This window comes from Heloderma suspectum, chromosome 2 (genome assembly GCF_057233095.1).
Source record: "Heloderma suspectum isolate Gila_16-S chromosome 2, 16-S_ref, whole genome shotgun sequence".
In the NCBI taxonomy this organism is placed as follows: Eukaryota; Metazoa; Chordata; class Lepidosauria; order Squamata; family Helodermatidae; genus Heloderma; species Heloderma suspectum.
Window position 1 is genome coordinate 304,662,699 of NC_139459.1, and position 17,233 is coordinate 304,679,931.

Below are 17,233 nucleotides of genomic sequence, written 5' to 3' on the forward strand. Positions count from 1 at the left end.
GAGCAGCGTGTTCTTTGGGCGCAGCCTTACTCGATGTTTTGTTCCTAGCACTTGCTTGTTGTGGGTCCTCTCCTTTCATGGATTACCCTGCATAGGGCAGTGCTCTCCTCAATGTTTTGTGCTGTGATCTACAGTACTATGGTCGGCTTGACAGCTCCTGCATTGCATTAGATGAATCCCATTCTAATCTTTTGCTGTGAGTGCTGGCATAGCGGAGGTGCCCTCAGCGATATTTTTCACTTCCCTGTGTCATTTCCCACCGTGACTCCTGTCTCATAGCCACTCCAGGCTGATGAGTGTCGGCTCCACATTGAAGAGGTCGAGCTTCTGGCAATGAACAATTAATTCCCCCCTTCTCCTCCACCCCACCCTTCATCTCCGGGAGTATGGGCCCTCCAGGAAGGAACCACAGGAGATTGGCAGTTACTCATCCAGCACCCAGCCACCAGCAGAATGATTGCTTTTGCAAGGGCTGGTTATGTTGGAGGAAAGGAGGGATTTATTTTAATTATTATGGGTCACATTCTGTCAACTGTTACTAAAGGCAGCAGCCACTGCGGATGTTGGTGAGCCTGATCCTGTTCACATGGAAGGAAATGGAGGAGCAGGATAAAAGGGACATTTTATAGACCCCAATTGCTAAGGAGCATTGCTGCACTTGCATTTTGGTAAGCAGCACCTAGCCTCTGTGCTTTCTAAGAATGTCTGCAGCAGCAGCACTGGCTGCTTTTCTCAAGTGTAACCTGGGTTGGAAGAACACATACAGTGATTAAGGTCTCTTTCTTCTGAAGCTGAGAAATCACACGTGGACCAAGCCTCTGTGAAGGACTTGGCCCCAGAAACAGTGAGCAAGCAAGCACCTTGGCATCTGCAATACCAAGTGAAACTACTGTTTCTTTCAGCTCTGTGTGGCTGAAACAGTGATCAATGCATGACAACAGTGCAGCTGTTCCTTGCACCCCTCCGTGTTCACTCAGGCTCATCTAGAGTTGCCAACTGGAAGAAAAAACAATAGCCTGAGCTGCTCCTATGTCTTTAACAGAGATTTGATATGGAGAAATCAGCAGCTGGAGCCTTTTATGGCTTGGTGCTAAATATGATTACCTGCTTGTTTACAACTGCAGGGAGCAGTTCAGGAGTTGGTGACCCTAAGCTCAGCCAGTTGTATGAGGTTTGGAGAAGCTTGTCTGGACTTGTTTCTTCTTTGAACCACTGAGGAACCTCAGTGGTTCCTAGTTCTTTAGGCAAGGAGGACAGACAAAATACTACTGGGCTTGATGTTCTTAGTGGCCAGCTGCCATGGATGGAACCAAAAGGCTTTAGTTTTCACCCCACACAGCTTGTTCCCATGTGGCTTCCAAAATTAAGTTGTTAAAGTGGGACCTCTGAATATGCACACTCCCCTTCTTGGTACTTCACGCTTATGTTTTGGGGTGGATTAAGGGCAGAGATGCATCCTACTCTTCGGATTGCTGTCCTTTCATGAACGTAGGATTAATCCTTAGAGCTATTTCAGGCAAGCCTTGGTCTGGCTAAATTGCAAGTTGTCTGTGCCTTGTGGGGTTTTGGCCAGAGAGGTATAATGGAAAACTCCTTAAGTGCAGTGCCCACACAGGCTCTTAACCCTTTCTTTCTTGTTTCTCATTCATTGTTTCTTAAACTCACACTGGGAACAAAAAGGCATATCAAGCAGCAGTACTTGGACAGTTCCCTTTGCTACCTCCCTGTCTCTCTCTGGCTCCATCTACACCGGGCTTTTTCTCCAGGGTGGGTGCGAGCCTAGGTCCCTCGTGATAGGTGACACAGTCGCCACTTGGCAGCCATCCATAGTTTTTGCCTGGAAAATGTGGAATTCCAAGGAGTCATTTTACTGCGATTTTTTGGGTTTGCTGCGGGTTCTGCCATGGTTGAGAGCCATCTGCTCGTTCCCTGAACTGACTTCGCATTTTACAGTGGGTGTGTTGTAGGCTTGCATAGTGCCTGCATCACTCTGTGACGCCCCTTTACTACCCATCCCTTCATAGCTGCGCAGTTACTGTGCAGTTGCTGCGCAGGCACAGAGGGGTGTTTTCATCTATTTAATCACACTTCCGCACAGTTTTGCAGCTTCATATCTTCACATCTGTTGTGGACTCAGTACCCAAGGGCCGGGGCCGGGGGGCGGTTGGGGAAGGACCAACATCGCTCCGGCCACCATTTTGGAGCAATGGCTAGGCACGTAGCGCTCACACTTGTGAGCGCGAACCATCATGAGAGTGTTTGGCTGGGGAACTGACAAACTGATGGTGCGGAAATGAAGGAGCACAAAACACTCACTTTTTACCTAAAAAGGGACGGAAAGACACAGCAGAGCCCCTCAAATACAAAACAGCCACTGAAGTGTCACACCCCCACACTCATGGGACTGCACAGCTGCGCATTTCAATAAAATGCCCCCCCCCCCCCGCAGGGCACAGCAAGTCTGTTAGGGAAGCGCACAGTACATCGCGAGTGTATTGCAGGGCATGCTGACTCGAAGCTGAATCACTACGCAGTTGTGACGGGGTGGGGGGTCAATGCAGTGCCATATAGATGTGGCCTGTGTGTGTGTGTGTGTGTGTGATGGGGTTGGGGGGTTGTGTTTGAAAGAGAAGATTAGAAGAGATGCTCATGTGATGTTATCCAGAGGCTTGCCCTGGCCATTGGGTTCTGTAGACCAGCACATTGCGAGCATTCAGTAGAAGAGCAGGAGCTGCGACAGCAGCATAGAGGAACGATTCTCCCGAACCTCTGCATGTGCAACACAGGACTTGTTTGTTGTGTAGTTCCATTTGCCTGAGAACAGATTATGTGCTAAGGCTTCTCTGTTGCCTTTGGGAATTGCGTGTTGCGATTCACTTGGTTTTGAAACCCCTTTCCTTGATGACCCATGATTCTACAGAATTGTGTTTGTTTGTTATTTTAAGAATTGCTTTGCATTCAGACCCTTGGTTAGATAGAGGGACTGAGTTTTCCCACTTTTACCTAACCTGGTTCACTATTAAAAACACACACAATTCAACACTTTTGAATGGCTTGTGATTCAGATACTATAACAAAATTATATCCTAATATAAAAACATGATTTGTTGAGATTGCAGGCAGGAGAGAGGAGTGCTTGATTTGGAACTGGTGAGTGCATACTTTGAAGGCAGGTGCTTACTATGGAGAATTCCCCTAACAAGTCAGTTCAGTGCTCACTTCCTCTAGTTACCTCTGGTAAGTGAACAAATGAGTGGCCTTGGAAATTACTATTTCTCAACCACCAATTTAAATTGGGATTAATAATATGCTATCTCAAGTACTGGCAAGTGGCTAAAATAGTGGGCGGGGGGGAGGGAGGAAATTATTATCACAGATCAAGGGTGGAGCCTGGAGTGGTCCCAGTGGCTAGGTTGCTTCCCAGGACTAATCTGGGGCACTGGATGACATCTGATTTCTGAGGGTACCTTTCCATCATCCCCTGTACTCAGAGTATATCCTGTATTTGCTTTCACTTTCTAGAAATGTTCTAATTTTACTCATTGCTTTTGTAAACTGTCTCTTGGGAGCACTCCATCCTCTCAACATCTTCACATATGACCCTAGCAGGCATGGCTTAGAAAAGGGGTAGGAAGGGAGGTGTGTGTGTGTGTGTGGTGGATACATGATGGATACACGGTGTGTGCGTGTGTGTGTGGGGGGGCAATAAGTTGACTGACAGAGGGGGAGGGGGAAGAAGTTAGAGCCAATCTACACGGCCCATTTAATGTGGAGGGAGAACACACCAGGGTCGTTTGCAACAGATGACACTGTCACCAATCCGCAGCCACCCCGCAGCTTCCTTCTGGAAAAGGTGCATTTTTTGAAAATCCTTTTAGTGCATTGTTTTTCTTAAACACGGCTCTGGAGCAGTTCTGTTGAATTGTGCCCCGTCCCCCGCATTAGATCCTGGGTGTGCCTATTTCTGTGACCTGGCAGTAACCTGGTCAGGGGGTGGGGGCACCCCTTCCCCCCCATTCCCTCTTTTTGGACATAGGCTTCTTCCCACTTAGCACTACTGCCTATTCACAAGCATTTACCCATTGAGAATCTGTAGCGTCTTTTTCCCATTCAGAAAATCGGAGCTGCTAGTATCTTTTTCCTATTTACAATAGCGCAGTTTCATTCACAGAGGGGAAGGAGAGCAGGCAGACAGTAGTGGGAGCCAGCAGCAGCAGTATTTCGCAGTATCATTATTGCGATACACTGAAAACTAAAGAATACACAGAGGGGAAGGAGGGGGGTGGCCAGTAGCGTGAGCATGGACTGGGTGGGGAACAAACCTCTCATTTGCTGAGCAGCATCTCTGTGGTTGATGACATTCAGTTCAACTGGCGGGACTTCTGCCCAACCCCAAAGTAAGGTGGTTTAAAGTGTTCTTGTGTAACTTGTGAAAGCGGTTTTTTAGGTGGTGTATACTTTGCTTTGTGTGCTGCTGGTGGACCAAAGCCGATTTCATGAAAATCCGGATAAAGCCAGAAAGCACTTCTTATTCCGTTTCCACGTAGATTGGGCTTTAGACATTCTCTTCCTTATCTGTTCAATCATAATTGCTGGCAACTTGCTTTTTAAATTGGATGCTGACACTCTCTACGCTAAGATCTCTTTCCAAAATTCAGTGCTTGTTGTGTCGAGGAAGAGACGCATTGAAAATATGCAGGGCTGGCTGAGGAGATGACATGCGTGTGGAGTTTGGGCAAGGGGGTGTTCTCATTCATCTTAGAATTGGCTGTTCCATAGGAGAGAACAGGTGGGGAAAGCCTGGCCAGCATCAGGGCCATTTTTTTTCTGAATAGTTTCTAGTCTGGCCTCATGAGTGCTGAGCCATGAGACTCTTTAGAATAGGCTCCTAAGCACCAGGTGCTTCCTGTTTTTTAGCAGGTCAGAATTTTTGCTGGGTGAGACGCGGTTCCCTGTAGACACCAAACCTGTGACGTAGCAGGATTGAGTGGGCTCTGGCTCAAAAAACCCATCAGCAAAATGTGTACATGTTTGGGGAAAGAGGACATTAGCTCATGTACTATATTTGCCTAGGCATCTGTAGATACATGTTTTGTGCTGGAATGCTGTGTAAGTACTTTTGGGCGGTCTGCATGCAGCTGTGGCATTCATGCAGGCACATCTAGTCTGTTTGCCCAGGACATCCCAAAATGGGTAGCTTTGATTCTCAAGGAGGACAAAGAGCTGGTTATATGTGGACTGTTCCTTGCACGACAGTGAAATGGAACAGGCTGTTGAATTCATCTTGAAAGATGCGAGGGAAAGTCTCCTGTTTAGAACTGCAGAAACCAAGAAGACTGAAAACTTGGGGATGTGGGGGCCAGGGGCAGGGAGAGCCCGGACGATGATCATTTTCAAACCAAGCTGTTCTGTGCTGGTTTGTTTGTTTTTGTGACTTTGTTCATGTTAACCCGGTAAAGGAAGGAAATATTGGTGAAGGACTAATGAGCTCCTATAAAGCTCTTTGAGGTGCCTGGTCCTTCTGTAGTTGGAAACAGTTCCTGGAACAGAAAGACACGCACACACCCTTGCTGCTGTTCTTGCCTCTACTAGGAGCTCTGTTTACTGGAATGAGCATTGGGCGAGTTAGGCTAAACTTCAGCATACACCAGGGAAAAGAGCTGTTCCGGCCCCTGTTGGAGCCTCTGGTGAATGTGTCTAAGCAAAGTTTCTCATCCTGTAACGGTTTGCTTCAAAACATGTTATTCTCCCTGCTCCCTGTTATTTAAAGCAGGCATATCTTTGCCCCCAGGCCCAGGTTGGCTGACCTGGGGATTGCATCAGGCTATTGTTGCTGAAGTGGTGTCCTTCTGGGATGTAGGGCTGTTTTCTTGCCTGGTCCTGTTTATTTTTATTCTCCCCTTGCTCTCTCTTGAGTTCTGCAGCCCGGCTTTTGGGAAGTCAGGGTGGTCCCCCGAGACCAGCCTTGCTGTTGGCAAGGGATGCTCCGAAGATGCTATGCGTCTGCTTCGCTGTGGTGCTGAACAGCCACTCATCAAAGGTGACTGGGGAGTTATGCCATGACCCAGGTGCTCGCTGAGCCCTTGGCCTGCTCAGCAGTAAACCCAGCCTCTGTCAGGTATAGTTGCAGCCTTTCCATTAGGCATGCCCCTTTGCCTCCAGAGATGGGACGGATTCTGTGACTGGTTGCCAGTGGTTATTGTGGGCCTTGTCCCTGAGGACCATGGTTGATACCAGTGATCCCTGCTAGGCAGGGCTGGGTGCTGCTCTGAGAAATCCCTCAAGATTGATGATAGGCTTCATGCCGTCCTGAAAGTGATTTCCTTGCACTAGGACAGGGTTGGATTTCTAGGTCAGGCATGCTGAGAGAGCCAGAGATATCCTTTGGTTTGCAGATACCAGTTTGGGGCTCTGCAGTTCACACACTTCACAGAAATCTTTAAACAGGGATGCCCTAAACCTGTTTACCCTCTAACTGGAATGACAAGGTTGAGCTTCTTTATAGTTTTTATTATTGTATGCAGATGAGATGTGCTAATTTTGTGTCACCAGAGACATCACATCCCTAGGGTGCCAATGCTCATGTTAACAGGCTGCCATTTATTGTAGTGTTTTTGTCAGTCTTAAGGAGATATAGGAAGGGCCCCCCCCCCACGTTCAGTGGTAACAGCCCATTTTCTTCATCATCATTATGATTCTTATGTATTTGTATCCCATCCTATCTCCAAGGAACTCAGGGGGGCATACATGGGCTTTTCCTGTCTATTCACCCCCGTGAAGTAGACTACTGATAGTGCATGGGTCAGGGTCACCTTGTAGGTTTCATGGCTGATCAGAGATTTAAACCCAGTCCAAGTCCAATGCTCTTTCTGCTTCACCACACTGACTTCCTCTGATGTTCCTATTTACAGTGGCCTGGCTTCTCCTTCCATTGCAGATTGAATGGCGAAATACCCAGGGAACCACGTTTGATGCAAGAACATTCTTCTTTTCCCAAGCTTTCCCCCTGCAACAGGATTCTCAGCTTGCATTGCCTTTGTAAACTTTTTGTGGTCCCCTTGCTATGGGCACACAAGCTACTGGTCAAATGAGCTGAGAACTTCAACTGGACTAATAAGCAAACCCAGGCACATGCATATGTTAATCTTACCAGCTGTGCAACATCTGCTGTGAGCCATCAGCTGTTATTTTGGTTTAAGAAATGTACTTTGAATAATAAAGAGGAGGAATAACACTCTAACTCCTGCACTGTCTGTTCATGTGAACATTATAGGGGTAAGGTGTGTTCTCCCATTTCACACAGTGCCCCTTTCCACTACAGAGGGTATGGCTGTTTACCCTGTAAGATGCTGGGCCAAGAAATACTATGTGAAAATATCTCTTGTGACTCTGCTTAGCATGACTTCCAGTGTGGGGAGTGGGGACAATAGTGTTATTATTTCTGTTCCTCACACATGTGTGAACAGTACAGAAGTAAGACAGGCCTTTGTGAACAACCTCTGTAGAAGTACCTAGGAGTGTTTGCTTATAATCAGGTGAAGGCAGCCATGCTCTTTTATGAACTGCGTGCATTTTTAATTGTTAAATGGTGTTGCTGCTTGTAGGGAGGATTGTCAAGAATCAGTCTGTTCTGAGGTCTGGATCCAGTGTTTATATTGGTTTGGGGTCTGTGGGTGGCAGATCACTTGTAACACTGGAGGGCAGGCATCATAGTTTAGAACCATGGAAGGGCTTGAAGGAGAGTCTTGGTGGGTTGGGCAGGTACTCTACTACGTGAGGCCCTTTTGGCAAGGAAGGTAGAGACAAGAAGAGACTGACGTGGAAGAGTGACACCAGAACATTGGAATCTGAGAGCAACAGGCTGGAAGACTCCATCAGCTAAAGTGGGTTGATGGGAGCAGGAAGCTTATAAGTGAGAGAGTGTCCAGTTGGAGGTCAGCTGCTAGCAAGGTGTACCATCTGGGTGTTGAGCATACTTTAAGTGCTCAGTTTACTCTTGTAGAGCTCTTGTATATTGGATAAAGTTTGTGTGCTGTACACTGTGTTCCGCTATGATCGTATTACGGGGCTAACCATGACAAGCTACATTTGAAGATCCTAATGCTGGGTATCTTTGCCATTTGGTGCAGGTGCAAATGTATTCCATGTAGTGTCTCTGCTGCTTCAAAACCTGTTGTTTTTCCCACTCTCTCACAGGACTGCCCGCAGATCCTTCCATCCACCCAGATATATATCCCTGTGGGTGTGGTGAAGCCCATCACCTTAACAGCCAAAAACCTGCCACAGCCACAGTCTGGACAGCGCAATTATGAGTGCATCTTCCATATCCCTGGCAACCCCACCCGTGTCACTGCCCTGCGCTTTAACAGCACCAGCATCCAGTGCCAGAACACTTCAGTAAGTCCACTGCGTATAGCTCTCCTCTGAAAAGGTTGATACTGGGTAACATAAGAGGAACCCTCTGTTTGCATCTGATACATGTGTGGCCAGAAATGTGCAAGCCTCTGAAAGGAAATCACATGCTATTTTCTCAGCACATAAGACTTTCATTCTGGATCTTTCCTCCCATCCTGCAGCTCCTGTGGTGAGAGGACATCCCAGTCATTCTGGTTTCTTGCTACTTCTGTGCTTTATTAAAAAGTGTGTGTTCATGGGGCTCATGGGGCCTTGGAAGGAGCCCTGATCCTTTCTCTGCCGTTGTGTTTATCCACTTCCCTATTTTTCTGTTTCTCTTTCCCTTCAATGGTGTGAAATTGTTCTGTGCAGGATCAACATTCCCTCCGTCCTCCACTGCTCTGCCAAAGCTACCCAAGGGGACTCTGATGTGTTTTATCAGCATTTCCAAAGAAATTTGCTTATGAAAGCCAGAGAAACCTGCCTAGGCTTGAGCCAGCTTTGCTCGTGTCCCAAAGGAGCTCTCTTATCCTACTGTCTACCCTGCCCGCACTTGGACTGATCCAACTGTACAAATAGAATTTAGTTGGTTCTTATATCCAGCATTGTACAGTTCCCATGTGCTCATGCATGGATAGTTGCACTTTTCCAGGTAGTATTCCAACAATTTCTGCTCCTTTGCCAATTCTGCCAAACTTATGCCACTCATGACTTGGTGTGATCCCTTCTCTTGTTTGCAAAATGTGGTTAGTAGTGACCTTCATTCCTGATCTCTTTTATCCAAGCCTGGGCTCCTCCTCAACATTCCTTTAACACTGGACGTGTTGCGTCAGCTAGTAAATCTGCAGTAGATTGGCTAGCTGTAGGGGGGTGGGATTGTCCTTGTTGTTGTCTTCTGTGTACACAGCTCTGCCTCTGTGTAGCTCTGCCTCTGCCACCATGGCCTCTCCAATACCACTTTCCCAGTTAGTACCACTTGCACTTTATCATAGCCACTGTATTGAGAAGGAGAGGGTTTTTCATTACATTACAGTCAGGCCACATCAGTGATCTCACATGATACATTCTGGAAGTTCCATATGCCACACAATACTGGATGAATTATCTGCAGGGAGTCTAACCTTAAAGACTGGCAAGTCTAAAGTCTTAATAGTCCTTTCATCTAAAGAGGCATGCCACTCCTTGGCTGACCTGCTGGGCTGTCTTCCAACCGCCACTCATTTTCATGAGAGCAGCCCCTCCTCTTCCTGACTCTGATTTAATCATTTTAAATATTTCTCTTTTTTTGCTTGCTCTGTGAAAATTTATTTACATCCTGGTGTGAGCACTGTCTCCTACTCTTCTGCCCTTAAGCATATGAGTGACATTGCAAAGTTATGGAAGAACTAATGTTTGCTTGAAATGAAATGGTCTTCCGTTGCTGCCTGAATCCCCTTGCCAAAAACTGAGGCTGAGAGATCTTGGAGAGCACCATTTCCCCCTTTTGCCCTGGCAACAATGTTTTTCACATACAGGGGAAAGTACTCAGGCAGCAGGGTTCTTTATCTGAGAGTTGTGCATAGTGTTGAGATAAATATTTCAAATATATAACTAGTATTTTGGAGGCAGATGCTAAGACTAAATGGATATCTTAAAAAGCATGAATATAGCTGTTCAGTCCGTAGTGCCTCGCTTACATAAATGGAGCAAAGTGGATGGTAGCTTAGTAAGTGTGTCCTTTCTGTTGACCTTCTTACTTTAAGACATTGAATAAAAGTTATTTTTGCTGACTTATTCTGAAATTTATATTGGGGGTGGCAAGGTGGCAGTTCAGTAGAGGAAATCTATATTAGTCATAGAATCATAGAATCATAGAATAGTAGGGTTGGAAGGGGCCTACAAGGCCATCGAGTCCAACCCCCTGCTCAATGCAGGAATCCAAGTCAGAGCATCCCTGACAGATGGCTGTCCAGCCTCGTCTTGAACACCACCAGTGTGGGAGAGCCCACTACCTCCCTAGGTAATTGGTTCCATTGTTGTATTGCTCTAACAATCAGGACGTTTTTCCTGATGTTCAGCCAGAGTCTGTATTTAGTTCCACAATATTTGAACATATATATACGTGTATGTGTATGTGTGTGTGTATATATATATATATATATATATATATGATGGACAGATCTGAACAGCAGAGATTCCAAAGTTCAGGAGGCCAAGATTTTGTATGGCTTTTTGTTTTGTCTTGTTTTTGATGTAAATACATACCCAGGAAGCTTGGACAAGGCAGAAAGGCAAGAATAGTAAATTATAAAGGGCACAATCCTATGCATGGCTAGGACTGGCTAGGCCATGCTGGGAGCTGTAAGACTTTTTTCTGTCTAATCATGAATAGGATTGCACCCTAAAAGAATGCAATAGATGCTAAACTGGAAGCAGCAGAAACTGAGTAAACAACCCTCAGGATGGCAAAAAAAAAAAAGGGGGGGGAGGGGGAGAACGAAGAAATGGTGAAGGTGAAATTCAGTGGTGAAATTCAAGAGAAAAGAGAACAAATAATGTTGCTTTTATCAAATAATCGATTTGAAAATAATAGTTTTGGATTGGAGGTGGAACCCCTTACCAGTTGTAATTGTGAGACCATTCATATGTCATTAGAAGCAGAGAAGAAGTTAGACAATTATTTCCTGACGTTATATTGCATGAAACTGGAACCTTAGATCACCACAATTCCCCTTCGATGCTTCACTCGCGGTTCCTCTTTCTCCGCTTATAGAGACAATATATGAACTATGTCTGAGGAAACTACGCAGGATGTCTTAGGAAAGCTTAAGCTATGGCGTAAGAAAGCAAAGACACAGGACCAATGTGGGTTACATTGATAGGTCTGTCTTAAATGACTGGAACTGAAATGAAGGAACTATCCATGATGTATGAAATGGAGGATGCGTGAGAGAGAGAAACACTTCTCTCCCCACCCCTGCTTGTAGGGACCGATTGTCCCTTGCCCAATGACAAGGAGTCTTTAGAGGCTGGTTGTTTGCAACAACGCAGCTTCTTTGCCACTCTTCTACTTACCAGCTTGCAGACGATTCTTCAGAGGTCAACTGAGCAGCCATTTCCACAGCAGGAGGCCAGTTACACAAACTACCTGCTCAAGCGTCAGTCAGTGTTGTTACTGAAACATATACGCAGCCTAATGACATCCTGCTTCCAGCACTTGAAATGGGGTTGATTAGAAAGCTGGAATGGGGTGGGGAGCAGGAAGCTGCTACTAGGCAGTGTCAGTGCTTTAGGAGACCCATTTTTATCTGCTTGCGGAGAAAGCAAATGGGAAAGAAGGGGAATTCTGGCCTATTTCAAGAGACTGAAGCAGCTGCTAAAATCACTTATCTTGCATTACTTTCACTTTTCTTACAGGAGACTCGGGTACGAGCCTATGATATAGTTCACAAATATGTTTGTTTATTTAAAAAAAATAGATCCTGCCCTTCAGAAATGTACTCTCAGTGTGCAATTAACAATCATTAAAAACAAAACAGCATATCGTAACAATATGATTAAAACAGCGGAGGTAGTAAAAACATGCAAACATCATTGGAGCAGAATCAAATAAAATGCAGCAAATGTTTTTAAAGGCCTAGAAAAAAAAGGAGGTTGCCTGGTGCTAGAAGGACATAAGATGGTGGCAGTGAAGCTATTTCAAAACTGCCAGGATGTGCGTCCTAGGGCTGGACATTGTTAGCAGCGTAGCAGCTGCTTTATAAAGTAAATGAAGTTTTCAAGAAAGCTCCAAAGGCAGCCCCAAGTATAATGTACTGCAGTATGTAGTTATTTGATTTGACTTGCAGGTGTGGCCATATTATATATATTGCGATTGGGACCAGGTAATACAACCAAAAGGGTGCAGTGACACCCCCCCCCCCTGCTCCATGCACTCACCAATTCATTGCTAAAATACTAACTGCAAAAAACTGAATGTAACTGAATCCCATTTCTGATTTGGAGAATCAGATGGAGTCAGAACACATGCCTTAGAGCAGGGGTGGGCCATTCCCCTCCCCCCCGAACCCAGTGTGGGCCACACCCCTTGCTGCCACCACCACACTGTTGATTTTATGATCAAAATTTGGTAGCGCAGTAGCAGCAAAAAGCAGTGATTTTCTTTTAAAACAAGGCGCTCACCTTGTTGGGATACAAATTCATGCTCCTAGATGCAATTCCGCTTCCTCAAAAAGTGCACGCTCCTGGCATACCTTGTTGTAAAGGAAAATTGTGACTTTTTGCCACTGTAGCAGCAAATTTAGCAGTGTGTGTGTGTTGGTGCACAAACACAGCCAGGGGAGCTGGATGTGGCCCACGGGCCATGTGTAGACCATACCTGCTTTAGAGTCCAGACTCTGCCTTCAAGAGCTTGTTCACTGAAGCACAAATATATATTTTTGGTGTGTGCCTGTGTGTGTGTGTGAGACACACACACACACACGCACACAGAATTTTGCCACCTGAAAATTGATTTTAAATATGCTCCACTGATACCCATCCCTGGCCATTGCTTTTTGATGTTACCTACCCTCTTTCTACGCGCTCTGCTTCATTTTTCATTTCTTTTTTATTTGAATTTTGAGGACATTGTTTGTTTTGTTTTTTAATAGAAAGCATGAAAGAGAAAACGAAAGCACACTTATCTGGCCACCAAGCTGTGGCTAATCCAGTATTCTCTCTGCCCTCACCTCAAGATCCTGACTTTAAGCTAGATATGATTACAACTAACCCTCTTCATTCCTTCTTTCTTGAAGTCTTTACTTATCGCATTTCTGTCATCCTTTCGAAATGATGAATCACAGGCTGAATCCTATTGGTACTGAGCATCCTCCATCCCATTATTTTTGCCAGAACATGAGCACCCAGGGTCAGGGCCTTCCTCTCCAAATCTCTTCTTTAAACCTTTCCATTTCACTTTAGCACACAATTGAGCTTAGCTCACTCTAAAGAGATTTGGAATGCTGTGTACTGAAGGACACTGTTTAACAATAAACACCATGGTTGAACAGTGGCAGAAGCGCTGGCTTAATGGGTCTTGAAGGTTGTATCTAAAATGCAGCCTGTGGGAGAGGAATCCTGTATCTATAGCAACACAAAACCTGAAAGAAGGGAGAATATATTCTCATCTATAAGTGGGAGGCTAGATCAAGCTTAGAAGGAGACGAGGTAACTTGAATTCTGTCCATGCTGTTACTACTTGATTGATAAGAAGACGCTAAAGAAAGAAATACCTTGGAACATTTCAGGAACAGATCTGCATACTCCTCCAGTGGCTTGCATTTCTGTAGATTTTGCTTAAAGGGATGACTTGTAGCCATTTGATATAAGAGCCAGTAGCGTCACCCTCCGTTCACTAACTCTTTGTATGATAGGAGCACAGAGATGCCTCCATAGAAAAATAAGTCAACAGGCGCTATGTGGACATGTACTCAGAAACCGGTTCTGTGGCATATTGTTAATAATAAAAGCAGCCAAACAGAGACCCTGAAAGGAGACTGCAGCCGTCACAAAACAAATTGGTGTGAAAGATAGGACTAGAATCCAAATCCAGGGGTGGTACGGTCCAAGAAATGTTAGTACACTGTGGGCCAGTTCACACACAGTCACACACATACCCATGATTGTATTTGCTGGAAAAATTGCAGCCATGATTGTGGAAGGGATAGCAGATAGTCTAATGCTAATGTTTCCCCATGTAACTGCATTGCCATGACTGTTCACATGTAGAGTATATGGACTATAGGAACAGGCCCTAAGCCCTGCAAAAACAAATGGAACTTGAGAATGCAATTAAGTGCTTACGATACATGAATCAGCAATGTGCCGAATTTTTCGACCTATTTATTTTGGACCATTCGGGGGGGGACGGGGATGGGACTGGACCTGAAAATTGTGGGAAGGGGGGAGAATTTCAGAGCGATTTCTCAAGGTGCCAGGCTTCAGTGCTTACCTTACTGGAAGGAGGTGGCAGAGGGGTGTGTGTGCTCTTTCTTTTACCATTTTCCACCGTTCTGTCCTCACAGCCTTTCCAGCTGCTTGAGCTGATTGGAAAGCCTCCTGGAGGACTTAGCCAGGATTTCCTTCCTTGGGGCTTTCCAGTGCTGCTGCCTGCGGACTGAGTGCCTGAAAGCTGAGAGAGGAGTTCTTGTTACTCTTCTTATTCTTATTCTTTTTGTTGTTAAAATAACTTTTAATAACAATACAGCAAATTTTAAAACAAATGCCCCTGTTGGCTTTCAGGCCATCAGCAGGCAGCAGCATTGGAAAGCCCCATTGGAGGAAGTCCTGGCTAAGTCCTCCAGGAGGCTTTCTGAGATGATCACACAGCTGGAGAGGCTGCAAGGACAGAAGGGGGGGGGGATGGTAAAAGAAAGAGCATGCAGGAGCCCCTCTGCCACCTCCTTCTAGTAAGGTAAGCACTGAAGCCCTGTACCCTGAGAAATGTTGGTGAAATTCTCAACATCCCAACGAAAGAGGCAGAAAAATTACTGCTTCTTTCCCAGGGAAACTAAGAGGTTGCGAGAAAGGGAAGATGGAGTTTTGGCACAGCACTGACATGAATCTCAAGAATTTTTGTGACGATGCTCTGGACTCGGTGGTCTTGTAGGTCCTTTCCAACCCTATGATTCTATGATCTCTCTCAACTTTTGGCAGAGGATCCTACCAATGTTGCTGCAATGCCCCTGCTGTCCAATTTCTGTTTATGCTGCTGCTTCTTTTTTTGATTGACAGAGATCCAGATTTGGTCTGGACATTATCAAAATACTTCAACACACGTAGAAAACAAAAACAATGCGTTGTTGTTATTAAAATCAGTTAGGGTTTTTCAGCAGCTTAACATATTAATGCCCTTCATCCTAAAGTCCTTTTCTTGTTTGGTTTAATTATTTTCTTTATAGCTATTGACATAATAAATGTCAATGACATCAGTGTTTAAACTCCATTTTTTACAATCTTACCATTCTAGAACTCTCTTTCCAATTCAAGAATCTGTTCACGCCTCCAAGGGACACAAGCATTCTTAACATTTAAAGGCAGCTAGCCAGGCAGATTTGAAGCCTTCACATTCACACTTTCTCCATTTTTTTCTCTATTGTCTGCTTTCTTCAGTCCATCTGGATTGTATTACTTCACTCTTTGCAAAGTCAGATAACTTTGCAAAGTGACATGTAACTTAGAAAAGAACTCTTGATTTGCATCCTATGTCTCTACTTTATGCATATGAATATATAGAGTGTGCTATAGGCCTTTGAGTCAGGACACTACTTTATACAATGCATAATTTATGGGATCTCTACCACAAGATGGGGTGATGGTGTCACTAGTTTAAATGGCTATTTAAAACAACTAGACACATTTATTGAGTTTAAGCCTATCAGTGGCCCTTAGTTTTAACTGGAACTTCCATGTTTCAAGGGAGTTTATGTCTGAATGGGGACAAGAGGCAGGGGAGGGTTGTTGCCTTCATGCCCTGCTTGAAGCACTGAGCTAGCTGGTGTTTGGAAACATGTGGTAAACATTGTTTACTTGGACTTCCAAAAGACTTTTGACAAAGCCTCTCACCAAAGACTCCTGAGCAAACTTAGCAGTCATGCAATAAGAAGAGAGGTCCTCTTATGGATCAGTAACTGGTTAAAGAACAGAAAGCAGAGAGTAGGAATAAATGGTAAATGCTTCCAGTGGAGGATTGTAAAGAGTGGGGTCCCACAGGGATCTGTATTAGGACCAGTGCTTTTCAACCTGTTCATAAATGATCTGGAATTAGGTGTGAGCAGTGAGGTGGCCAAGTTTGCTGACGACACCAGATTATTTAAGGTGGTACAAACAAAAAGGGATTTGCAAGCCTTGAAAAGAATCCTTTTGTCTGTGTCTTGAGTTGGCTATTGGAGTCTACTGAAAGTGGCCACTAGGGCGCTCCTGACAATAGCAGAGTGCCTTCGGTCTGACCTTGCTGGGCAGTTCTTATGTAACAAAGTTCAGATTCCTTTTCTTCCAACCTGTGTTGCATTCCCCAGAGAACAATGGATAAATGCTGACATGGCTTTACTACAACAAGTCAGAATGGCTTTCTTGTCCTGAAGGTGTTACTTAGGAGAATTCCAATGCTTCTGCTGTGGGATGTATTTTCCCAGTTGCTGCATGGGTGTGATTCCCCTGCTCCCTCCCAACTAGTGCTTCCGTTGTGATTGAATCTCCTTAGAAAGCAATTACATGACTATCATAAGCACCTGTTGAATGGTGCCTGCAACATCATCCATGAAAAATGAGACCCACCTTCCTGGCACCATTTTATGATGTGAGGATTCTGCAGTTGTGGCATGAAAGAGGAGGGGATGCCAGCAAGGCTAAGCTCTTCTTTTTCAACAATTTCCAATCCCACCTTTAAAAGAAACAACTATTCCCCCTTTTAGCAAGACTATCCTGCCCTTAGGTCCCACCCATTCCATGGACATGATATAGTGCTGGTGTTTATTTGCCTTAGCATGAGGGTAGCCTTTGTGGAAAGGTGTGTTTTTTAAATGTCCAGAAAGGACCTTGTTATTCTTTTAATATGGTTAGAGTCACTTTTGCTGGAAAAACTGGGGTGCATGTAGAGTTAGAGGGGCATGTTTGGACTCTGTTGCCCATTTAATGCTTCTCAAAGTAGGAAACAAGGCACCCAAGAGATTCTGTCATACATTTTTTATTTATGTATTTAAAAATTTATACTCCACCTTTTAACCTATAAACAGGTTCTCAAGGCAGGTGGCAGCCATTAAAACACAATAAAAATAATTAAAATGCATATTAAAATATATAGGAAAAACAGAACACCCAT

The 17,233-nt window shown here is 44.9% G+C and overlaps 1 protein-coding gene across 2 annotated transcripts in view; it reads left to right on the plus strand.

Annotated features, from left to right (window-relative positions):
• The window catches only part of PLXNA1 (plexin A1), a 395,495-nt gene that overhangs the window by 272,165 nt on the left and 106,097 nt on the right, over window positions 1-17,233 (plus strand). For both annotated transcript variants that reach the window (XM_084840187.1, XM_084840188.1), the window contains exon 10: window positions 8,197-8,397. In XM_084840187.1, coding sequence (XP_084696313.1) covers window positions 8,197-8,397 — 201 coding nt within the window. The remainder of the gene's footprint in view (window positions 1-8,196; window positions 8,398-17,233) is intronic.